This window comes from Cylas formicarius, unplaced genomic scaffold (assembly GCF_029955315.1).
Source record: "Cylas formicarius isolate icCylForm1 unplaced genomic scaffold, icCylForm1.1 PGA_scaffold_1__22_contigs__length_36826433, whole genome shotgun sequence".
Lineage (NCBI taxonomy): Eukaryota > Metazoa > Arthropoda > Insecta > Coleoptera > Brentidae > Cylas > Cylas formicarius.
In genome coordinates, this window is record NW_026844264.1 from 22,533,329 (window position 1) to 22,559,509 (window position 26,181).

The window sequence follows — 26,181 nt, forward strand, 5'->3', positions numbered from 1 at the left end:
TCATTTTTCGGTAAATCAGAAAAAACGGAGTATAGGCAGGCAGCCGAATAGAATTCTGTTTCTCAAGGTTACGCACGACCTCAACATTACACAATTGCTCATTAAACATAATTATTTTATTTTTAATTAATCTGTAGGATAATATTGTTCTGATAGCATTAAGCTTCTTCTTCTCCCTAGTGCAAGTTTTCACAAATTTAAGCCGGTTCTGTTTCGATATTGGCAAGTCTTCTAGTATCCATTCGAGCCGTTTCTCGCATTCATAACACATGTTTAATTTTTAATATTGTTTGATTACAGTGTGCGGTTTGTCAAAGAAAATAAAATTCAAACGCAATGCCCCTTTTTCCCAATACGCCTGAATTATTTATCGGCGTGGAAATGTAAGAACTGTTGCTTAAAGGTTCAATATTTTCAATATTCGTGAGAGATCAACAGTGCTTCAAGTTTGAACTAAAATAATAAATTGGCACTATATGTTAATTATTTTACTATTAATCACATGAGATCATGAATCAATTTAATTAAGGTAAGGAAATGGATTTGATTACTTCGTGTTACAGCGCATGAAACAGTCGTGTGTTGTGCTTTGGGTTAGTTTTGGTTAGTTTAATTAAAGCACTTCTTATATTTAAAAGAATAAGTATTATTTATTTCTGAACACAGTTATTACAAAGTCAAAGATCGTTTGTTTTTTAAAAAAAAAAGTATAACTTCATAGAAAAAAAATGACGTTGCTTTAAAAAACTAAAATACTTAGGTAGACAAAAATGTCATTTTAAAATAGAATTGATATAATAGCCAAATATAATATTTTATATATTTTTATATAATATAAATTTAGTGATTGAAATATGAGTTTTAAAACGAACCGAAAACGATTCTACATATTCACTTATCAAGTAAGAGTCTTACTATAACTAAGTCTATTTTCCTTGGAGGTCTCGAAATGTTTGAGGTTGAATAGTCAGGTGTAAAATGCAAATATTTTCAATTCTAAAACTCAAATAAACTAAGATAAACTAACACCGCGAGATTTTACTGCCATAGTAAACAAAAAAATCACTTTCTAAACTCGAACGTATTGAAGGAGTCATTATAATAAAAATAGTAATAACATTTTTTCAATTTAAGCTTTTCAATAACATAATCTATAAATTGATTTAAGTGGAATAAATGTTTTGTTTCACTGAAGCATTGCGAAATGCTTATGCGTGACACACCAGTTTAATAATAATAATTGCTTGTTACATTTATAGTAATATAATATCTACTCATACATGTAAGCAAAAATAAAAATAAAACAAGGGTAAAAATATTAACTCATTAGGCAAATGAATATACATAATTTAGGATTTAGGTAAAAAAAAAACTATGCTTGATTAAATATAATTCAAATCTTATTTACCTTTGATATTTTTAATTAATGAGGTCATCAAAAAGTCGTCTGCCAGTCTCAAACATCCATATTTTGACATCTTTTTTAAATTTCGTAAAGATGGTCTGTTCTTGTGCTACCAGCATATATGGCATATTATATTGTACATAAACATATAAACATTTGTACATATGACTACAAACAGCAATTCATTTTGATTCAATAATACACTTAAAGTCTATTTAGTGATTTAATATAGGAGGAAAACAGCCAATTAGACACACATTGCCATTGTTTAAAAGAAGTAGGCAACGAGTTAATAAAACCACTTGTTTGGATCTCAACGTTTCGGTTGATGTGTATCTCACGTTGTTTGAATTAGGGGAATGTAACTTTTAAATGTAATCGCACCCTATCTAAATACCTTCTTTCTTTTGTAAAAACGTTATAATGTATTATAATGTACAGTCAAGTGAAGAATTTATGAAATTATGACTTAGTTTTTCAAAGAAACTTCCACAGGCTTCTGTAATGATTTTTTCAAAACTTCTGGATTCCTCCTGGAGGACTGGACTATAGGGGGGATGATCTATCTGTTGGAACCCACACTTTAAAATTGCAGCTTGTGCAACACTTGTGCAGTATGGACAGGTGCATTATCGTGCAAAAGACGCACGCCTCTGGTCAGTTTTCCTCGACGTTTTAAACTGTGCAGTCTCGCAATTTATGTAATAATGTTGCGTAATATTTATCATTGACAGTGGTATTAGTTTCTTTAAAATCTATCAAAACAATCCCTTCAGAATCGCAAAAGATCGTGGCCATCACCTTTTTTGTTGACTGACAGACTTTGAATTTTCTTGGAGGTTCTTCACCCTTACGACGCCACTCCATTGATTCTTTTTTCGATAGGGGTCATAATAGAGAACCATAGTTTCATCTCCCGTCACAATAGTTTCTATCACAGGCTTCGGTTCCGACCCACAGAATTCCAAAAAAAACCGCGCACACTCGACACGTTGTTTTTGAATAGCCGAAAGGTTTTTAGGAACCCATCTTGCACTAACCTTATGCATACCTAAATGATCATGCAGGATTCAACGAACACTTGTATCAGAAAGCTTAGTAATTTCTGAGATTTCCTTGACCTTCAAACGTCGATCACTCAATACCACCTCTTTCACAATCGCAACAATATCTTCCGTTATGACCTCCACTGGTCGACCAGTTCTTGAATCATCAAGAGACTCCATTCGAAAACGTTTTGCCCATTCTTTCACTACAGAATACGAAGGAGAACTTTGTCCGTACACACAATCCAGCCTTTCTTTAATAATTTTAGGTGCTAACCCTTCTTTTGTCAAAAACTTTATGACTGCTCCATTTTTCGTTATGTGCTACATTTTTTCGGACACGTCTTGTTTAAAATGCTGTCAATAAAAATCTATCTGACGCAATACTTCTTTTTTTTTTTCGCAGCCTACTAAGATACATATTCAAAAGACAAAGTTTTATCGTGATACTGGAGCTGCATCTATGTCAGGCCGGGAAATTTTGGCGCTAACCTCGTACATATTTACTTCATAAGTTCCTGTAGTATCGGCATAGACAAAGTCTCTATATCCCTAGTAGTTATATGACTGAAATTTATCAGTGGCCTAGCGGTTAAAGCTCGAACACACAGAACGCGTTATAACGGATCGCTGATGGAACGCCCCCCAACGCGGCGTTAGGCTATATTCACTACGTCACACACGCAGCGTTATCTGGACGAGCGATCCAGTTCTGTGGTTGACTTTATACAGCATTCGTGGGTAATTCGAACGATAAAGTTTTGCTTCTTCTTGCTTTAATTGAGAGTTATTAGGAGAAGACGGAAATTCAAAAGTGGGAAGAATTGGGTGAACACTACCGTGTGCGCAGAAAGCTGCGCTCTCTTTTTTATTCACTTCCCAATCCCAAAACAAAATTTTGAGGAACTGCACGATCTAGTGCAGTCTAGTATTGAGATAATTACAACAAACCGGTTAGAACCCGTTTTTTTAAGTTATACATATGGGTAAACTGTTGTACTTACTTACGATTCCCATTCTCTGTCAATCTAACTCCGAGCTTCCGCCTTGCTCAGTACATTTGCGTAGCGGTGAGAGGTATCAAATAGATAATTGTACTTCCTCACCTGTTTGATGAGCTTTTCAGTTTTTTTTTGCACCAAGAACGCCGGTACCGCGCGGCATTTCTATAATAGGTAGCTCTGAGGGGTAACGCGTGTGTCAGGGATGACACAGTGATCGGTTAAAAATCAACATCCTCTAGCATGCGACATTTCCTGTCGGATAGATCACCCACAGGAACGCCTAACGTCGCGTCATCTATGAGTTTGGTTATGGATTGACATGGATGCTGCGCTGGTGTGAATATAGATCTGATAGTCTGATACTTTACACATATAACTAATATACTGGCATGAATTAATGAATGACTAATCTAATATCACTCGAATGACCGTTCGTATGTTCTTTGGTTAGTTTTCTTCGATATTGGAATGATTCGTTGACTTCGAAATTCAACTTGTCTATTATTATTAAGCCCGGTGGACACGATATTTTTTCATGTAAATTTTGCAACGTGTCTACTACGAAATTGCAAGAAATTTGGCAAGTAAAATAACCAGCTCTTTCTTTCCAAATTTTTATGTGTACATATCAATAAGAAAATAATAGCAATAAATTGCTAGCTAGTATTTTGGTGGCGCCCGGAAGTTGTGTGCTTTGTGTCATAAAAGGTGTGATTTGCCTCCCTTTTAATCATCTCCTTAATGTCCACGTAAAACCTGTAGATCTGTAGCAGCTGAAGTATTTGCAGAAGAATCAATCTGGCGAAACAGATTCCCAGCGATTGGGATTGGGGTCATTGGTGGGCTTTATGTAGATCTAGATCTGGGACGTCGCACAGAGATTCCGATCCCTATATCTTAGGCGGCAAAAAACAATTGATTAATCTAATAACCTTTGAAACGCTCAACTCTTTGTGAGTATCCCATAACAAGAAAATTATCTTTGTTTTTAACATTTGTCAACATTCGTGTCGTGAATTTAGTTGTGAAGTTTGATTAAATTTAGGGTTAATTAGGATAAATAATTTTTACATTTGTGTGCAATCTATATTCTGCCATATTACTAAGGATAAAGTTAATTTTGGAAATCTGAAAAATGGCCAATATTATTAAAGGTAGGAGCTATTTTTTTTTACTTTGATTGATCAATTTATATAGGGTGAAATATTAAAAAAGGTAATGCCAAAAAGACATCACCTTTCTTAACATTCTCAATTTCAATAGGAAAATCTAACTATAAGTATCCCAAAGTACAACTTTGATTTTTAGATATGTTAACATTACATTATTTAGCCTTTTTTTTTCATAATTTAAAGTTTTCGCACGGCCTTGCATCATACTGATTTTTTGTTGCAAGGTTGCAAGGTGAATAAATTGAAAATGCGCCCTAGAGCGGTTTATATTTTAACAATTAAAGCTATATAATTTTTTAACTATCTTACACATTTTAGGCCCGGCCTACACAGTCAATAAATAATAAAAACGAAGTAAACTAAACTAAGTAATATTGCACTATATTCTGCTCCTGTTATCGTGTATAAATATATATATATATATATATATATATATATATATATATATATATATATATATATATATATATATATATACATAAGAATAATATGCACCGTCTAGGCCGGGCCTTAAGTTTCGTCTTCAAATTAGTATAACACACTTCCATCCTAGAAGAAAATAATCGTTATAATGCAGTGTGTCTAAAAATAGTCTGCAACATAACTACATTAATATAAAAAACTTTTTATTGTTCGTTCGTTTCTAGCTTAATTTATAACAATTTCCGATTTCGTGCCGCAATGAAAATAGGCTAAAAATTACGAAAAACGCTATAAGTGAAAATTAAATATAAATTTCTGGGGATAATAGTTCAAAATAAAAAATTATTTAAAATCGAAAAAGCGATTGTAAATTTGTTTGTAAGTCTAATTACACCATAGGTACAGCTTAAGATAGCGCGGGAACACATAGCATTTTTCGAAATCGCTTTAAGAGTAAAATATCTAAGTTTATAAAGATATAGAAATTTCATTTTAAATTAAATTTATTGTGTAATGGCCAGCTGCACTAAATATTTAACTATACAGGGTGATTTGCACATATAATTACTAATATTAATTAGTTACAAGAGTAATTTAAAAATGTTTGATTTAATTATTCCCAACTACGTTTTTACTTTTACAATTTTTTAATCTTAATAGCGCATTGCGCAAGAAAATAGTATAAATTACGCTCTGCGACAGTGCTTATACTAATTTCTAAGAAACTTTAAAACGTCATGTGACTATTATACTTGATTCTTTAATATTCATTTTATTCTTACAAAATGTTAATTTTCATATTAGATAATTAATCATGCATTTCCTTTTTTAGATTTTTAATAAAATATCAAGATTGGTTAGCGCACCATTTCATTTTTGGAAATATAGCTGAAGATTGTAATGCTTCAGATGAAAATAATAATTTTGGTGTTCCAGGGAGACCACAAAAATCATTTGAAACCTGTAGCGAACGGACCAAACACACCAAGGTACGCGACCTTGTTGCATCAAGATCTTTAGCTGACTTAACATGCGCAGCACACAGCGGCGGCGCGTGGTTCCATATTTAGGGGGTGCACAACGTAAAATCAAAAAATTGGCGGCCACGCGACGACGCCGAAAAATTTTTTTGCGTTATTCAAAGGCCAATCAATAATAGAAAACTATATCTCAATTAAAAAAATAATAATAAATAACTTACCCTGCTGTCACCGATGAGTACTAACTTTGGCCTCGCAAAAAAAAATGTTTTTATGTACATAAGTAATAGTTTTTATCAAAGATTTTATATTTCACAAACACGTTTTAAATTGAAAATCAATACGTCTGTCCTTCTTCGAGATAAATTCTTCAATCACTAATTCATTAAAATTTGGAATTTCTTGAATCATTTGTTTCTCAATGGATAACATTGCGAGGGCAGTCAACCTATTTTCACCCATTGTACTTCTAAGAAAAGTTTTAATTCTTTTTAATGTGGAGAAACAACGTTCCGCTTCTGCAGTTGTCATTGGCATCGTAACAATTGCTTGTAGTACTGAAAAAGTCTCTGAGAAATCTGTTTGCAAATTATTTTCAACTAAAAATTTAAGTAGGTGGACTGCTCCTGAAACTTCTCTAAAATCTGATCTTTTGTAGATTATTTCCAGTTCCGTCTTCAATTTATCTTTGTTCAGAAAAGAAAAATTCATAATTGCTGAATTTAAGTGTTTGGTGGGAAAATTAGTTGAAAATATCTCGAAATTTTCAACTGAAAATAAGTGCGCTACTTCCAAATGGCCAGTGAATGAATATCTTCTTTTGATTTCTGCAAGTATAGTATCACATACTTCCTTGGCTTGCACAATCGTAGAAACATAAGAATGCCTCTCTTCTGTCTTTCTTCTTTTTCTAGTTTGACTTTCATCCATGTTTGCTAATTCAATTTCCTTTATGGTGTGAATTGTCTCCCGTTCTTTCTGTATATTTTTTTCAAATTCATTAATACATCTTTTTACGGTTACCGAATCAGTTGATCTTTTTTGCAGTTGTGAATATAAAATATTGACATGAGGCATTATTCGATGAAAAACGGATAACCAAAAAATAAACTTAGGATCATACAATAATCTTAAAAGTGCGCCTGCCTTCGTGATTGTATCGGATTGTCTGGATGTGGATTGTATTTTTTCCATACACTCTATAAGTGCCTTCCGGTTTTCATATACGGTATTCACAGTTCTAATTTTGAAGTTCCACCTGGTAGCAGATGCACTTGGAACTCTATTTCCAACCACTTCATCCAGTATCGCAACTCTTTGTGGTGAATTTGAAAAAAAATTAGTAATGTCACTAAGTTCGGCAAAAAAAATGCGTGCATTTGTATTTATGCTTGTTGCCTGAGACATTATTAAATTTAACTGGTGTGCATAGCAGTGGATGTAATGAGCGTATTTAAATTTATTTTTAATAAGTTTTTGAACACCACCTTGAGCGCCACTCATGACGCTTGCTCCATCATAACTTTGGGAAATTAATTGATCCGGATTTTTTAAAACATAATTTAACGCTTCTTCTATGCAGCCAGCTAAGGCAACAGCATCATGTTCATTTGGTTTTACAAATGTCCAAAATCTCTCAACGGGGCTGCCATTCGGTAATGTATAACGGAAAACTATAACCATTTGAAAAATATTTGAAATATCACTGGTTTCGTCACTCATAATAGATACAAATTTTGATGCCGCAATTTCTTTTTTGATATGTGCCTGACAAACAGAGAGCATACATTCCAATAAATCGTTCTGAATGTCTTTTGATGTTCCTTTAAATATGGTGGCTTGCTGCAAATGATCCCTCAGTGCTATATCCAGTTCAGCAGAAAAATTAATGAGTCCCCTAAATATACCAGGGTTTACAGAATCTTCTTTTTCGCGATGTCCGCGGAGGGCAAGTTCAAACGCACCACAAAATTTTACACAGTTTATAATTTTTGATAAAACATATCTATTATTTTTTACTTGGACATTATGTTTTTCTATGCTTAAACGATAGACACTATTTAATTGCTGTCTAATATCTTGTTTTCCCAATAAATTAAATCCTAATTTGGCAGATAAGTGTGATTTAGAATTCTGATGTTTTTTAATTTTTTCGGATAAATGAACTAAATCTTTTACTCCGGATTTTGTCCATTCTGATGGATCTGATGCCTGATCGCTTGAAAATAATAAGCATGGAAAACAGTAGAGACTATTACTCACATCACACCCGCACAACCAGTCAGTTTTTTCATACATTTCTATTTTAAAAGTACGTTTATATTCTCGATTTTTGCATTTAGTTGTATTAATAATTAACACATTCGGTTTGGGACGTCCAACACTTTTAATTTTAATTTTTTCTTCCAATGGAAGAGAAGAAAATTTAATTGTCTTTAAATATTGCACGTTATAATTGTCCGTCATTTTAACAGAGTTTTAAAACTATTTTTCGAATACTAATTTTCAACACGCACGCGTCATCGGCTATTATATTTGCAAACGCGAACTACAAGTGCACTCATTACGTGTGCACACGGGCCAGCTTAGATCGGTAGACCGCCGCGGGAAACAAAGAGTGCGGGCGGCGGATGATTGACCAATCAGATCTATTAGTTCCATGAGCAGTGAACGAAGCATTTTACGATCGGCGGAATCGGCTGCTGGCAAAGGGGGTTTGGAGTTTTGTTTATACAATGATTTATACCGGCGCGGCGGTCGCGGTGACGGCCGATAAGAAATTCCTAGTTTTTTATGTATTAATTTCAATTTTATGAATTTTGATGAATCGTTTTTTTTTTATAAATAGGATTAAGAGAATTGTAGGATATAATTACATAAATATTTTTTTTTCCGAGCGGGCATTAAATTTGGGGGTGCACGTGCACATGTGCACTTATGGAGGAACCGCCACTGGCAGCACAAATGTCTGTACGAGCTAGTGGCGATAGAATTTAGCTGATCTCTTAAAAACGACTTCTTATGTCGCCCAATAAAGTTTCTTTTTCGTAAAGAGTCTGAGGAAATGTCAATGTACGAGCTTAATTTACTTCGAGATCAAATTAGCAAATTAGAAACTTTTGAGACAAGTATGTTTGCCATGATAAATAGCAAAAAAAACATTCAGATGTGTCTTATAGTAGATAAGCCCAAACCTGGGTTTGGTACCACAAATGATGGAAACACCGTTAGAACGTTTGCCTAAATAACAGGTATTGATCAAGTTCTCATTGGGCGTTTTTATGTGATACTGTGTTGCTTGTCTTTGGGATACAATTTAAATTTAGAACTATTTAATATTTTTTTAATTAGAAACTAAGGAAATGTACATTTCCTTGTATAATTGGTATCCCATGCCTGTAAGTATTCATAAAATATTAACCCATGCAGTACATGTTGTTAGGGAGTGTATTGTACCAATCGAACAATTGTCCGAAGGAGCACAACAGGCTCGCAATAAAGATTGCAAACGTTATCGATTGGCACATACACGAAAAACATCTAGAATAGACACGAATATGGACCTTTTTAATATGCTGCTGGGTACTTCTGACCCTTTGATTAGTTCGTACTGCGAAGAACCAATTGCGAATTTAAGAACGTTTCCTAAAGATGTATTGCCTTTTTTAGTAAGATGTCAAATACGCGGTAGGTCACCAATCAGAATGTCAGAATAGAAAATTCTTTTGATCCAGACAGTTCTGAAATTTCAAACGAGGAAAGTGAATAATAAAGATGAGGTTTAACATTTTAAATATGTAAATAATGTTATTTTTTTAGTTTATTGGAATAGTTTTTTTTTTTAATTTACAAATTCATTGATAAAATAAAACATTATTATATTAAAACGTTATTATATTTTATATATAAAACTTTTGGTATGTGAAATATAGTGTATTTTTGAAAATTAAGTATTCTTATTTTTCTGTATTGTACCTTATTGAACATAATACATCAAGTGTGTCTAGAATTTTTCGTAGAATTCAAAACAGAGGGTGTACTATAACAAAAAACAACTTTTATATGGTACAGATTTTTGGGACATCCTGTATAAATGAAAATATTTTTGGGTTATGTAGCTCATATTGCTGTACAATTTTTCTATTTGATTTCTTTATCCATCACTAGCCGTTGTTAAGATTTCAACCAAGCATACACTATTGGGACACCCTGTATAATAATCCAATCAGTATTTCTTATCAAAATGCTAAGTACTTTGACTTATAAGTTATTTTCACTGTACGTCGTCGACTAACGTCTTAAGCATGACTTGAATATATACATACAAGTATTGTATATTATAATAGTGCGGCGCCAGGTCTACTTAAACCACAAAACAGTTGAAATGTTAAAAGTGATACTAATTAACTGATACGGAAACTGAAAGATTCAACATTGGTTATTATCACTTTAGTCAGTTGTAATCAAAACCGAATTAACTTAAAAATAAAAAAAAGTTTGAACATATGTTTTCTCGGAGATAGCTTGGAAACATACATACATTTTTATAAAGGCATCGATAATTTAAAGATTAGTTCAGTAAAGTATGTAATGGATGCTGTATTTAACATTTTATGTTAGGGAACAAAAAAGAGTCAACGGGTAAAGGCAGCTAATGCAAAAACAAATAACTGTAATCAGAAACTCTACACATGATAGTTGTGCAACTCAATGCTCAATACTTAGTAGCCTGTGATAGATGATTACGTCTTCTCTGATATGATTATTTCATGTTCTGTTTCCCGCAAAAAAGAGGTTGTTAAATGTTATCGACACATTTAACCAACACTTAGAAAGTGTTTTATTGATTTAAAATAGAATTAAACAATTGTATACAGAACAATCCAAGGAGACCGTTAGTGCTTTGGATTGATAACATTTGTTCAGTTCGTATTGGTATCCACCAGAAAACATCTCCTAGATCCTCATTCAGTGCCTTAAAAAGAACTTATTTAATGGCATTTGAGACCTCCTCTTACCATGATGTTCAATATTACCTACACAAATAGCACCGCAAACAAACAGTATACCTAAGTAGATTATTTGGGGGTGGTAATAAATTCATTGGAGTGTAGTCCACACTGGAACCGCATAATATTATATTATCCCTCTTGGCAGAAGCTGGCTCACCTAGATCTTGAAATCGAAATTTAAGTCTCTTTTGACCATAAACAATATATATAAATATATTAATAAAAGAAAATGGTGAACTAGTTACCAAAGCTCATAATGATCAAAATAACGAAATGAAAAAGAAAACTAAATAATCAGAGAATTGAGAAATATATTCACAGCATAATTCAATTCAACTATACATTTCACAAATTCTGTTGGGCACGGTTCACAGAAATATTTACTTATTATTTTTCGCGTGGGGCGGGCCACAACAACAGGATCAGAAGGAAATTACCGGCAGTGCGATGTAAATTTTCACTAGACTTGTGAATTCAATTATGCAAAATTTTGATAAGATTTCTATTTTTTGATGAAATATTGTGCAAAGTCAAATCCGCCAACGTAACTGGTGATACACTAAAAATTCACCATCTGATATTTTCATAAATTATGATCCCATCTACTAAATACAAAACTACAGGTTTATCTTTTTATTGAAAATTTAATAGGAATACCCAATTACTTGGGCGTAGATTTTATATATTGCACATTGCGATATCGATTGTTTATAGATAGTTCTTTTGAACTACCTAATACTAGGTTCACGATCATCTCTCAGCTGATTATCAAATTGACATTAGGCTTGTTGTGTTTGTGACTGACATAAGGGTCACGTGAGCAATTTTACAAAAAAACATGAGTGGATCATTTTGATAGTGTATGTATTTTTTGTCTTATTTCAAATAATCAGCCAGTGCGTATGTCACAATTACTTTTTACAGACAAATTTGACAATATCGTCGGTAATAGCTCGTTATACAACGAAGTGTTTTCAAATCTGCTCAAAACACAATGCAATTATAACTGCAAAAGGAGTATAGTACAATCGCAGAGGATGTGATAGAGGAATTCAATTAATTTATTAAATAAAAATGGAGCAAATTTCACAAGAATCGTCTGTGCCGGGAATTCTTCAAATATATGTGACAGTAGAATGTGCACACTTACAAAGCAGTTCCTTTATAAAACCAAGCCCTTATGCAGAAATAAGTATAGATGGTCAGACACCCCTTAAGACCGAGACTGTTAAAAATACAACTCAACCAAAGTGGAACGAATCATTTAATTTGTCTGTCACACTTCAGTCAAAACTAAAATTTGCTGTATTAGACAGAAACAGTTTTCGAAAGGACACTATTGTTGGTGAGAAAACAGTAGATTTTTATCAACTGCTTTTACACTCAGACGGTAGAGATTGTGATGTGACACTGGATTTGATGAATGAGGGCAAGCAATTGGATAATCCTATAAAAGTTGGTGAATTACTCTGTACATTTAAAGGATTTGACAATATATCAAGTTCAAGACGAATGCCTGGTTCGAGAAATTCTGCCGGCAATCTACATCAAATGATGCAGAATAGTAATGGTTCTTCTGTTATGGTTTTAAGTGGCATAAGAATTAAATCCAGGCACCAACAAATGGATAGTGCACTACCTGAAACATTACCAAACTCTTCATCATCTTCATCAATAAGGCCTGAAAGACCTGCTCCACCAGTGCCAATTGTACCTGCTGCAACTAATTCAGATAGCCCAACAGGTACATTTAAAACAATAAATCTTTGTATGTATCTATCTTAGCAATGTCTTTACTTTTTGATAATTTATACATGTTTTAGCAGTCAGGTTTAGATGAGATTAAATTAAGTATAAATACAGCATAGCTATGAGTTCAGAATTCTATACTATAATAGCTCATTCTTCTATGCTTATATTTAAACTTTTAAAGATCATTCTTTCCTTGAATTATTGTCTGTGTACAGCACATGGTGTATAAAACATGTATAAAACTTGGGATAAAGATAAGAGAGATAAACTTAGATGAAGTTTTTTGGTGTATCACTTTAGGGCTCACTATCTTATCATTAAGCTCTTTATTGTACTGGGATCTATATGCTATCTGTAATAAGATCGTAGCACCGTAAATCAATTTTAAATTAGAATCGTCTGAAAGGGCAGTGTTTGAAACAAAATTCATTTTTATGTTGTTTTGTTATCATCTTTTTGCTATGATGATTTGGAACTTCTAAGTCTAAGAGTTAAGAAGTTCACCTATAGTCTTAATTATACCCACTTATACTGATGTTCATGCTGGTTGCGAAAAACGCATTATAATGAGTGTTACAAATTACAGGTGGCTAATTGACAGTTACCTTAAATATAGGTATATAAAAAATAAACAACCATCTGACATAAATTTTTTTGAAAACTTTGAAGGTTAATGACGTCATAACAAATGGGTATGACTAGGACCTTCATAACAACGCTTTCATACATATGATTTGATTCTAACAAAACTGCTGTCTCTCAAACAAGCTATCATATGAGTTTCAACTAATAACTTTCCTAGGGGGAAACATCGGCCCACCCGCTACTGTTCCCACTAATTCTGCACTGCAGCAAGAGCAGGACGAACAGAGAGTAGACGAACCACTTCCTCCAGGATGGGAAATGCGGTATGACACTTATGGACGGCGGTACTACGTCGACCACAATACAAGGTCGACGTCGTGGGAGAGGCCCCAACCACTTCCCCTGGGTTGGGAAATGAGACGCGATCCTAGGGGGCGCGTCTATTATGTCGATCACAACTCGAGGACGACCACATGGCAGAGACCTAATCTAGAAAGGCTTCAGCATTACCAACAATGGCAGGGTCAAAGGCAGACTGTTGTTCAGCAAGGTAACCAAAGATTTTTGTATCCCCAGTATCAAGCGGGTCCAACTCCCAGTACTTCGGTACCGTCAGACGAGGACGATGGTTTAGGGCCGTTACCGTCGGGATGGGAGCGTAGAGTGCAGCCCGAGGGACGTGTGTATTTTGTAAACCACAAAAACCGCACTACTCAATGGGAAGATCCTCGTACTCAAGGGCAGGAAGTGGGCGAGCTCGATGAACTCCCTCTTCCGCCAGGTTGGGAGATACGTTACACTGAAGACAATAAAAGATATTTTGTGGACCACAATACAAAAACGACCACCTTTGACGACCCGCGTCCTGGCGCTCCTAAAGGGCCTAAAGGTGTATATGGTGTGCCGCGAGCATACGAGAGGTCTTTTAAATGGAAAATTAGTCAATTCAGATTTCTATGTCAGAGCAACGCGCTAGCTAGTCACATTAAAATTCAAGTAACCAGACAGACATTATTTGAAGACTCGTTCCACGCGATCATGCGTTTGCCGGCCTATGAATTGCGCAGACGTTTATACATAATTTTTAAAGGGGAAGAGGGCCTAGATTATGGCGGTGTGAGCCGCGAATGGTTCTTTTTGGTATCCCACGAGGCCCTTAATCCGATGTATTGTCTCTTTGAATACGCGAATAAAAACAACTACAGCTTGCAGATTAATCCCGCGTCCTACGTAAATCCTGAGCACTTGACCTATTTTAAGTTCATTGGGCGATTCATTGCGATGGCTCTTTACCACGGAAGATTCATTTATTCGGGATTCACAATGCCGTTTTACAAAAGAATGTTGGGGAAAAAGTTGATTATGAAAGACATTGAAAGTATTGATCCTGAATTTTACAACTCGCTGGTATGGATTAAGGAGAATAATATTGATGACTGCGGTCTAGAATTATACTTCAGCGTCGACTTTGAAGTACTAGGACAAGTGGTTCACCATGAACTGAAGAAGAACGGAGATTCCGAGCGGGTGACTGAAGAGTCCAAAGAAGAATATCTTACTATGATGACCAATTGGCGCATGACAAGAGGCATTGAGCAACAAACGCAGGCATTTTTGGACGGGTTTAATGAAGTTGTTCCTATCGAATGGCTCAAGTATTTCGACGAACGGGAACTGGAGCTGTTACTCTGTGGTATGCAGGAAATTGACATTGAAGATTGGCAGAAACACACCATATACCGACATTATACCAGAAATAGCAAGCCTGTGGTTTGGTTCTGGCAATTTGTCAAGCAATCAGATAACGAGAAACGAGCTAGGTTGCTGCAGTTTGTAACTGGAACATGTCGAGTTCCAGTTGGAGGATTTGCAGAGTTGATGGGTTCGAACGGGCCTCAAAGGTTTTGCATCGAGAAGGTGGGTAAGGATTCGTGGTTGCCACGCTCCCACACCTGTTTTAATAGGCTAGACCTACCTCCTTATAAAAGTTACGAGCAATTGGCTGAGAAGCTGACTTATGCTATTGAAGAGACGGATACATTTGGCCAAGAATAAACTTGTGATTCTGATGTACATATATTTTACATAAATAAATAGATAAATTGTTCGCATTTATGTTGCAGAAGAGTAATTTAATCTTATATATTTATATATATTTTGAAACTGATACTGTATAAATTAGTTTTTGTTTACACCTTTATTAATGGATTTAACTATTGAAATGTGTTTCAATTGAAAGTAATTGCAGTATTAGTTTGTTTATCTGATTATTAAAGAAAATACGAAACAAAATGTGCCTTTTTTGGAAAGATCTATCGATCACCAAACCACATAAAGGTAGGAAAGTTGAGCAATATTCTATTAAATTTTCCATGGGAGCAAATAGCGCAGACTTTTATATACTTTAAATTACAAAATAAATATTTAAAATGTTTTACTTGGTAGACAATTATCAACAAAAGTTTATGTAGCTCAAAAAAATAATAATACATAGTTGTGGTATGGTGGCTTGATTAGGATTAGACGGAAATTTGTAGCCTAGAAAAAAAATTTTTAGTTCTCACATATCAGATAATTATTTGTATTGCTTACGTTGTGTAACGGAAGATGTTGTATATTAAAAAACAACTATACCGAGAAAAAAATCACCTGTTGCTTTCAAATGCGTGTTTAAAATTAATTTTCAATCATCCGTTTTATGGTATCTGGTATGCAAAAGTGTTTATACACTTCAACGTATCTCGAAATTTTGAAAAGTGAATTTTAATTTCAATTTTCAATTGTAGGAGAATGTCAAAACCTTTATTGTTATACTAGCAAGTTTGATTTGTAAATATTAAAAAATTAACCTTTAGTCTTATTATTAGCCGTTTTTTTTTTATTAGACTACGTAAGACTAAGTAGTTTAAAGGAAACCATTTTTTAGTGGTACCTAAATATTGTCATAACCACAAAAAAACTCTTATGCCAATAACTTAGTCCAAAATTAATGTTTTTAATAAATTGTTGGTAAATATTTTCTTATCGAATTATGCATTTTTTTTTAATTCACTATGACGATTATGACAGTAGTAGTAGTTATTTATATAAGCATTATAAATTGCATCCAAATATTTTATAAACAATATGCAGAAAAAAAGTAAAATAGACGCGGGTAGCTTTGATAACTGAAACCTTAGAAAAACCTAAAAATTCTAGCGCAGGGTATCCTGGAAATGGTAGTTACTTTGTAGTTCAATGGTGAATTTTATCTTTTCTTTATCTTTTTTTTTATTGTATTACAGTATTACGATTACTTCAATTGTTTTCATTTTATGTGGAAAAACCAAAAGAAATAGATTTAAATTGTTTATATAATATTAATAAGTTGAAGTTCTGGTTGGAATTTATAATAAAATATAACTATGGATGATCGTTGCTGCACAATCGGTATTCAGGTAGTTTTTTTTGCTCGCATCTTATATTTCTATAAGTTAAGGGACACAAATAAAATTAAAACTCGGGAAACGCTTATTACAATATATTGTTGACTCATATATAATAAACTCGTTTTCGATTTTTCAACGGCATATGTATTTCTTTAGTAGTGGATACAAGGTAGTTAGCAAATGTTTTGTAAAAAACTTTAAGAAGGCACACAAAATGTAAATTGAAGTACAAATTTTAAAATATGGTATGTACGTCTTACAGAATAAATTTTAGATCAAAAATAGATTTCGGAGAATTTCTATGTGCTAAAGCTAAGCTATATCGTCGGCATTAGCTAGAGATTTGAATTTTCTTAAATTATTTAATTACCTAGGGTATAGAAAAATCTAAATATGACAATAGTGACATTTTAATCCTGAATCCAAGCCACTAGCATGGTTTTCAGATATATCTTCGTCACGTTAGAAGAGTTGTTTCCTAATAAATTTACATTTTTTATTATATTTTTTTATCTTTAACAATAGATGAGGCTTAAATTTAAAGTCCAAATCAATGTCCGGTAGCACATGCATGGGAGCAATGATACACTCATTTCCAAAAGCTTAGGTAACGTTCACGGCCTCAAAACGAAGGAACCAAATGACCCCGACTTGGGAGGATTGTTTTATCCATAGCGATAATATAATTGCACAAAAGCAAAATTATTGGTTCATTAACTCACAAGATAGTGTCATAAATAGGATTGTCCAATTCTTTTTATTGTTTTGGAAAAAAAAAACATCCGCAAGTACTTGTTTAACTTGATACCAAGCAACAAAATTGCCCGCTGTACATCTTAATATCCGAGTTGAAATTTTATATTATCTTATTTTTAAGCAGTCATAAGTTTTTAATAATTACCTATGGCGTTTTCATTTATCTCTTTATTTTTCCGTCGGTAGGTATCATTTGCAACAGTCGTTGGGCTTTATCATAGTATTTGGAGGCCCACGTCAACGCAACCTAAACTATTTGAAGATCTAACTTAGATAACGACAAAATTGAGTCCTAACCAGAGACGACTCGGGTTATCAAAGAAGACTTTCGTAATCTTTTATTTAACAAATTTTGACTTTTTAGCAAAGCGAGACAAAAGAAACTTTAACAAGCGTCTCCAAAGAAACGTCTATATTCAGTAACTTCAATAAAACAAACATCAACCAGATCTGCTTTAAATAAGTAACGTCCGTACTTCGGCGATCCCACAATTTCTTGAATATCCTGAGTGTAACCCATCTTGCGTCAGGACCGACGCATACCATATACTACGTCAGCAACTTGAAAAACAGAATAGCTAAGGAAATGTTAACGAAGAGCACAACAAGGACCAGTTGTTGTCGCGATATCCAGTCCTGCAAAAGGAAATCACTCTGATATATGCTATTAACTATTAACTATTGAAAACATAATTTGCCCAATTCCATATTTTCCATAAAGTTTTATTTATAACTGCAATTTCTCATTAAAAAAAAAAATATAAATATATTGCCTTGATAGTCAAAATGAATAAAAAGCCAAAATGTAAAAGATGTGATATTGCGAGATTATTGTCCTAGACTTTCATTGCATTATCTTAATGGGAAACATTTCTCAAGACCTGTATTTTGAGCTTCTTTTATTTCTGATGTTTTGCACCCACTTTGCCAAATTACCCCGTTCGCTCCATTGTTTTCGTGTTTGTCACTGATCTACCAAACAAAATAACCCAAGAGAATGAAACAAATACAAAACTAAATGCGTACCTTTACTTGTGGACTCACTAAGTACAATAATGGATTAGCTCTAAGTCGTTCCTTTTCATTAAGCTGTCTCCTAATTTCTTCACGACGCGCCGATCCAAGTGCAGCTACCTCTTCCCTCGGAATTTGTGTGGTCGCCCTGGGCAGTTCCTGTACGTCAGGTAGAGACTTTTTGCGTTGCAAGGACTGCTGATTTACAATCGTCTGGAATAGTTTACAAAATACTTAGATACGCTTAATGATGAATTTTATAATCGTATCAAAAGTCTAAAAGAACATGAACGTGAACATTAATACTTGCGTAGGTTGTATATTCGTTTAATATCTAATTTTTTATACAATAACCCACCATCCGCGTAAATATCCACTTATACCTAGTAATTGTCATTAGGTAATACCCAGAGAGCTTATTAAAATGCTTGCTAAAAACATATTTATTATTATGAATTAATTATTTGCATGTTTATTTGAATCAACTTGCCAGTCAAATGAAAAGAGAAAATAAAATATTAGGAGCTTGTTAATTTATATTTATTTTCAACGTTAATGTGTGCCGATTTGTCTGGACCAAAGAAGTTGCTTGAGGTTAGATATGTACAGGAAAATTTAATTTATATCTATTTTCTGAGTTATTTCAATATATCTGCGGTTCTATATTCCATTGTTTGTCGTAATATTTGTTCAATCGGATATCAATTACCAAATCACATAGGAGCCCATCTGATTTAAAATCAAGAATTCCTTCTGTATCGGACTTTTCACAAACGCTTCAGACAGAGCTTATTTGGTAAAGATAATAAGATTTTGAGAAGTATCTTCATAGTTTCCTTTATAAAATGACTAGTTTTGAGATTAGTGCTCAATGAAGTTTGCTCAATGTTCGCTTAGAATAGAAGTTGTATTACGGATTTCATTTACCCTAAATTCTACAAGTATCACTAGATTTATTCAACGGTTAATTTAATCTACTTTATATATTGCAAGTTTTCAGGTATGCTAACGACTGTTAGGCACTTAAAAGATGGTAAAACTCTAACCAAAACTTGGGCAGTCTCAATCAAAGAGATAAATAATATAAAGATGGAATACAATATAAAATATATAAGGTGACTTAGGCCTTACTTATCTTGACGTGTATATTTGCCATTAACCAACTCATCAAATATATCAAAACTTGGGTGTGAAAATAATAATCTGGTTTATTTTGCAATATACCGGGAATTTCCTAAATCAAGATTCCAGTAACGAAAGATATTGAAATATTTATTTCAATATTGTTCTATTGCAGTCTTACATGAAAACGGAGTTTTCTAGAAAATTTAATAATACGGATATGTTCAAAGTTACCAAAGAAGTACATGCTCTCAATTCAATGCGGGAAGGGTAAAAAGTGCCGCTTTGGTTTGATCTGGCGGACTATGGAAAACTATGTCTAAAGGTGTGATTTAAAAAGTTTGTCGTCTTTTTGATTTTATTCGTTAATGCAAGAATATAACCGATGTCTATTTTATTAACGAATTCCCCTATATTAAATGCAGTCTAAATTGTCAAGGTATTGGAATGCTAATATATTTCCGCTCTGATGTTGCATCATTGCCAATATTTTGGCGAAATAGATGTTTCCATCCCCACCCTGATTCAAGTGTTCGTACCAATCAATATACAAAAATTGATATCACTGGATGTCGGACTCAAAAACATTGCGCAAATTGAAGTGAAAGAGCAAAGCGAAAAGGGATATCACGTTGGACCATGCTCGGACCTTTCATTTTACCAAAACAAATGTCTGAATAGACCCGAACTTAGGATTTATTAGTTAAATCTGTGCACATTAGGCTTCTTAAAATAACTTCGAAACCTACTGTAATCAGAAATGCTCTGAAAAAGGATCGATTCTACCATCCTTTATGAGTAATGTGCATTTTTGTTTAACGCACAATGAAACCCGAAAATGATGAATGGGCAACCATCTATTAATAACACAACCTCAATTGGCGGGGTGTCAATCCAGCTCTCTGAGGCTCTTCGGGCCATAAGAGCCGGCGAAAACAAAACATCCTCTTCGTCTTCATCGTTATTGAACCAAAACATTTCATAAAACTCGATAGGATTTCAAATTCGCGTAACTTTATCGTGTGAATGTTCACGGATCGTAATGTAAAAATAAATTGGGACTGATCCCATTTTCTTACGACCGTGTGTCACCGGCAACGAGGTTCTACTGAAAAACAGATTTAGATGTATACTGGTGATGGTAGGGGAAATACTAAACGACTACGAGTGCCAAAATGGTGGCAAATAACTTTATCTGATATAGTCATATTCCCCTGCAGAACTCCGGTCAAGATTACTGCATTTCAAGGTCCTAGTTACAGCATTTGTTAAGGAATTTATTCGATAAGTTAACTATTTTAATGACTGCCTAAAAATAGCAACAGTGGAACAGTTGATGATAAATATGTTCTGCCCAGCCTTGGTGTTTCTGAATTCTTTCTCGCCATTTATTGCACTTAGTTCCGGGTTTTGTGGAACTAATTGTGAACGAACAATGCAATTAACAACATTCATAGGGTCAAAAGTCAAAAGAGAGTATATACCGTGACACAAGAGAGTGGGGACACTCTATAATTTTTAAACGGCTCGAGATAGCGATTTGTAATTTGAAAGGGTTAATATAGGCTGAAGGACCAATTTTTTGACAATATGCAGTCAATGGTTGCACTTCCGGTTTGAGCGGAAACGAGAGTAACTTTCGAATTTTAAATGGCACAACTTATATCTTTTTTGAATTTTTTGTTTTTTTAAATTTTTATTTAATTTTTGAAAATTGTATTTAGGAGACTGTGATCATCATAAATAAGTTAAGATAAGTTAAGATAATTTTTATAAAACCAAAATAATACTTAGGTGGCTTTGCTTCTATTCATTATTAATTGTCAAGTCGGTAAGATAAAAAATGCAGAACAAAAAACAGATTAGTAATTAAAAAAAAACTTAATACTATCTAAAACTAACGTAAGTATTGTATGTATACGTACGGCATAAGCTACGAGCACTTTTTGCCGGAAGCTCAGAAGAAGAAGAGAATATAATTTTTTTTTTTCAAATCTGTCACTTTTTTGGATAATTCAACACAATATTTTGAAAATCTGTTAGAAAATAATTCCAGCTTTCTAAATAAAGGATGTGCAGCAAGGCGGTAGCGGGCTGCATACAGGGTGCTATTTGAAAATATTAGGTTATCCTAAAAAAATATTAGCTCATTACAATAAATGCTTTTTGCCATTAGACAAGTAAAGAAAAGTTTTATTTACAATTTTTCCCATGAACGTGTAAATAGTGTTTGAATTTAATAATATTCGGAATTTCGTGTTGCATATTTTGTTATTACTTGGCAGAATTTGATACTTAAAGTTTTCCATGATAATCCAAATCGCTAACACCAAAATCGATAATCGGATAAAAATGTACAAACTGTCAGGATTTTTAATCATGCCGATTTGATCAATAGAAGCAAAGTCACCTAAGTAATATTTAGTTTTTATAAAAATGTATTTACTTATCTGGTTTTTTGCTTATTATGAGCTTATTTTGTAATGGATTTTGAAAATTTTGGTGTCAAAATGTTGCAAAAAGTTTTAAAAAGTTTTGGTTTCCCACTAGGTTATCCTAAAAAATTAATAGTTCATTAAAAGTTATAGAGTGTTCCCATGTTCTTGTGTTACCCGGTATATATTATTAAATTAAATTCCATTTTTTAGAAACTTCTCATAAATCTATAATATTAATAAGACATTAAACCAGTGATCGTGAAAAGCTATTTTTTAGCAGATACACGAAAAAATGTTTATGGCACTAGAGTGCTCACAATATCTTCTCAGAAGCAAGGTTTTTCTACGAATCTGTTAGAAGTGATAAATAAAATATGAATATCACTACAAGAGGCAAAATTTAAAATTTATGGAACGTGTAAATAGCGTTTAAATTTAATAATATTCGGAATTGCGTGTTGCTTATTTTGTTATTACTTTGCAGAATTTGATACTTAAAGTCCATGAAAATTTGTCATAGCGACCAGTAGAAATCGCAGAAAATAGATTTTAGTTTTTTTGAAAGCTACCAAAACGTAAAACATTCACTAATTACTTAAAACAAATAAATCATTTAATAACAAAATATTCACTAAAGGTCACTACAAACCATGTGGAAACATAAAGACATTTTTTTGTGATGCCATGCTTAATTTTGGATTCTGTTTAAGATGTCAAATTTGTCGAACGTGTAAGTTCGATGACGAATCTTATAATTATCATATATATCATATATATTCTTTCTATTAACTTCAGAAGATTTAGAACAGAGCTGTATAAAACTTCCTTTTTCTACTAATTTTGTTTTTTAATTGATTTTGATGAGGTTTGAAACAAAAAAGTTAGAAAAACAAAAAAATGTCATTAAAAAAACTCAAACCTGTTTGTTACTTTGATACATAAACTTTAGCAATAGGTTTGGTTGCTTTGTTGTAATATATAATTAAGAGTACATTTATAATTATTTTAATGAACAAAGTATGACATTTACGTACCTTAATCGGCGGAGGTTTTGGTTGATTTGGAATATGCAGGCTCTCGGTTCGTTTGGGATTGTTCAACGATGGAACAATGTCCTGACCGAGTCCTCGTTTGCGAATAATAACGTCTTCAAATGGTGGCCAGTTGTTTCTGTTGTTCTGATTTTGCGCATCTGAAATAAAACGTATTGCTTGGTCCGTCACAAGATTATTAAGAACATCTTTAAGGTAAGCTAACATTAACATCGCACATTTCAATAACTTTTTCTATAATGGGGGAGTCAACAAAATATTTTCATTTGAATGTTGCAAAAACTCTAACAATAAGAGAGTTGTGTCAGCGGATATTCAGCTACCACAAGCCAGTGAAATCCATCTAAGATTGCAAATAGCTTAGCGCAAGTTTAGCTAGGTTCTGATTCGACATGCTGTTTCTATGGATGAAGATATAGAATGTCCAGTTTTTTTTAAATGTCCAGAGTTTATGCAGTTGCAGGTTATTTTTTGGTAAATTAAATATTTTAGATCAGATTTATTAACTACCACTTTATTTATTACAATTTTATGGAAAAATAATATGATAAATGATAATATGCTTTAAAATTCAAAAAATATAAAATAACAAATAAGTAGGAATAGAAAAGATCGAATTTTTAATTGTTTTTAATTGATGCCGTTGAAGCTGTTAAAATTTTAACTATTCTACTAAATAAAGTATATCAAAAGGAACAAAAATATTGGTGAAACTCAAAAAATGCAAAATTTATTATTTACACCATTCTTTTCTATACGTAAAATTAAATTTTTTTAGTTTTTTTATTCCCGACCTCCCCCCCCCCCCAAAAAAATATTTTCAATAGGTCTATTCGCAGATACTATAAAAAATCCCCAATAAGATATAAAACGTTCAAAATTGATCATTGATTTTTAAGTCGATTTTACCATTTAAAATGAGATTTTAAGGTTATTTCTCAACATATATTGGTCCGAGAAGGTTGAAGTTTTTATCGGAGATGGACATCAATGAGATCTATCCGTAGATACTATAATGTCCCCCCCAGATCTACATTTTGGGTTAATATTTTCGATTTATTAATTTCATGTTTATTATGTTTTTCCTCAAAAATGTTAGATTTTTAATTTTTTAAAATATCTACGTTTCCTCTAGAAAATTTTTATTGAAGTTAGAGGTCAATGGGGTCTATTCGCAAATACCATAAAATCCAACAATTTTCATGGATATCATGATGCTGCTCAAAAATTCTCGTTCTCATTTTTTAACATACCTACGTTGCTTCAAAAAGACTGAAATTTTTTCTGAAGATGAAGGTTAATGAGATATATCCATAGAAACTATAAAGTCCTCCCCAGCTCCCACCATTTAAATGTAAATAATAATTAATGTAATTTTTAAAAAAATTGCAGTCTCCGATAAAAACCGTTCCCGGCAACAAACCATACCACTTGTGTAAAACTTTACCATACATACAACCATATATACATTATACAGCCATACAAATTTCTGTACAAATGTAGATAATCTCATTGAAGGAAACATATGCATAGTGTACCATTCAACAAAATCATCAAATGTGGTAAAATTTAGGACGAAATATAGTAAAAGGTAAGAAGACCGCAATAGATTCAAGTAATTGATATTTAATTTCAGTACCTATATGATTACATCGAGAATGGATTAATTACGACTAACCAAAACTAACCGATGGATGTTATTTGGCATTTCAAAAATAAAAAATAAAAGAAGTACAGAAATGTCTCGTAAAATTACCTGTAGTATTAATAGGTTCAGGTGAAGCCGATTTTAATCTATAAGCTGGATCGTTTTTCTCTGGAGTTTCTAGTCTGCTCGTAGAAGTGCGATCCACGGACGGTTGTCGAGAACTTATCGAATTGCTCAGTTTACCGGTAGCCCGCGTATATCTGAAATCAAAATAAAAATATTGATTAAAATTCTTCTTTCCGTTGCCGTTGAACTCTGTCGAGGAAAAAAATTATGAACGAAGTTTTCTAAATACAATAGGAAACTTAAGAGAATACGCTCTAATCGCGAACATTAAAGAATTACAATACCAAAAAACGGTTATAGCATAAAATTGATATTTTCCCATTGTGTCATTTTTCCTGAAAATTTAACGGGATCTGGGTATATTTTGACAAAATAATGCCGAAAACAACCATAGTCACACTGAAAGCTCTCGAATTGAACTGTCAGCGCCCATGTTTATTGTTGAACGCCGCAAGGTAGTTACAGACAAGCTTGAAGATCTGCAAACCCTGCTGCAGAGACTAAATAATACATGTGAAAGATATGGACTAAACTTGCACCTTAAGAAAACTAAATACATGATTATTACAAATAAAGTAAATGTTAACGGAATTCTTACTATAGACAACACAACGATAGAAAGAGTAAGAAAATACAAGTACTTAGGGACATGGCTACACAAAACAATGGAGCAGACTCATGAAATCAAAAGTCGAATGGAGGTAGCCTGAAGTGCATTTGTAAATATCAAAAAGTTTCTTTGCAGCAGAGACATAAATTTCGGCGTAAGAATAAGAATGCTTCGATGCTACGTTTTTTCAACATTGCTTTATGGGTCAGAAGCATGGACACTGAAAAAGGCAGATTTGGACAAGATCCTGACTTTTGAAAGATGGTGTTTATTGAAATTCTCAGGGACTGACAGGGTTTCCAATCTGGAACTGCTACAGAGAACCCAGAGGAAATAATTAAGTCTCTAAAATGAAGAAAATTGGAATACCTTGGCTTCGTGATCAGAGGACCTACGAGGTTAACGCCAAAATTTCACGGCCTAACACAGATGCAGCTCCAGTATCACTATAACACTTTTTCTTCTTTTAATTATATATCTTAGTAGGCCTACAGGATTGTAGGAGTAGTCATAAAATTTTTGACAAAAGAAGGTTTAGCAAGAGTCCCTTGAAGATGATTCAAAAACTGGTCGACCAGTGGAGGTCATAACGGAAGATATTGTTGCGA

The 26,181-nt window shown here is 33.3% G+C and overlaps 2 protein-coding genes and 2 long non-coding RNA genes across 7 annotated transcripts in view; 2 read left to right on the forward strand and 2 right to left on the reverse strand.

Annotated features, from left to right (window-relative positions):
* Positions 1-9,806, forward strand: part of LOC132696377 (uncharacterized) — a 50,893-nt gene extending 41,087 nt beyond the window's left edge. Inside the window, exons 3-4 of the long non-coding RNA XR_009618025.1 lie at positions 5,987-6,039; positions 9,700-9,806. This is a non-coding gene — a long non-coding RNA (uncharacterized LOC132696377). The remainder of the gene's footprint in view (positions 1-5,986; positions 6,040-9,699) is intronic.
* A 144-nt stretch (positions 9,807-9,950) lies between these two features.
* LOC132696376 (uncharacterized) lies at positions 9,951-11,379 on the reverse strand. The gene is made up of 3 exons (XR_009618023.1): positions 11,288-11,379; positions 11,067-11,205; positions 9,951-11,005 (listed from the first exon to the last, which is right to left on the reverse strand). It is a non-coding gene; the product is annotated as an uncharacterized LOC132696376 (long non-coding RNA).
* A 445-nt stretch (positions 11,380-11,824) lies between these two features.
* LOC132697445 (E3 ubiquitin-protein ligase Su(dx)) lies at positions 11,825-17,760 on the forward strand. 2 transcript variants are annotated; one of them, XM_060662974.1, is made up of 3 exons: positions 11,825-11,902; positions 11,967-12,786; positions 13,597-17,760. In XM_060662974.1, exons 2-3 carry the CDS (start codon positions 12,117-12,119, stop codon positions 15,432-15,434), a joined length of 2,508 nt encoding a protein of 835 aa, XP_060518957.1. In that variant the 5' UTR covers positions 11,825-11,902; positions 11,967-12,116; the 3' UTR covers positions 15,435-17,760. The 2 variants fall into 2 exon arrangements, with proteins under 2 accessions (XP_060518957.1, XP_060518956.1); XM_060662973.1 differs by having other exon boundaries at positions 11,833-12,786.
* Positions 17,761-17,913: 153 nt separating this feature from the next.
* LOC132697444 (junctophilin-2) overlaps positions 17,914-26,181 on the reverse strand; it is a 29,651-nt gene continuing 21,383 nt past the window's right edge. For 2 of the 3 annotated variants that reach the window (XM_060662967.1, XM_060662970.1), the window contains 4 exons: positions 24,946-25,097; positions 23,172-23,329; positions 18,590-18,790; positions 17,914-18,199 (listed from right to left, as the gene is read on the reverse strand). In XM_060662967.1, coding sequence (XP_060518950.1) covers positions 18,113-18,199; positions 18,590-18,790; positions 23,172-23,329; positions 24,946-25,097 — 598 coding nt within the window. In that variant the 3' untranslated portion in view covers positions 17,914-18,112. Of the gene's footprint in view, positions 18,200-18,589; positions 18,791-20,572; positions 20,793-23,171; positions 23,330-24,945; positions 25,098-26,181 lie in introns of those variants that run through there. The other variant, XM_060662972.1, reaches the window with a different exon arrangement.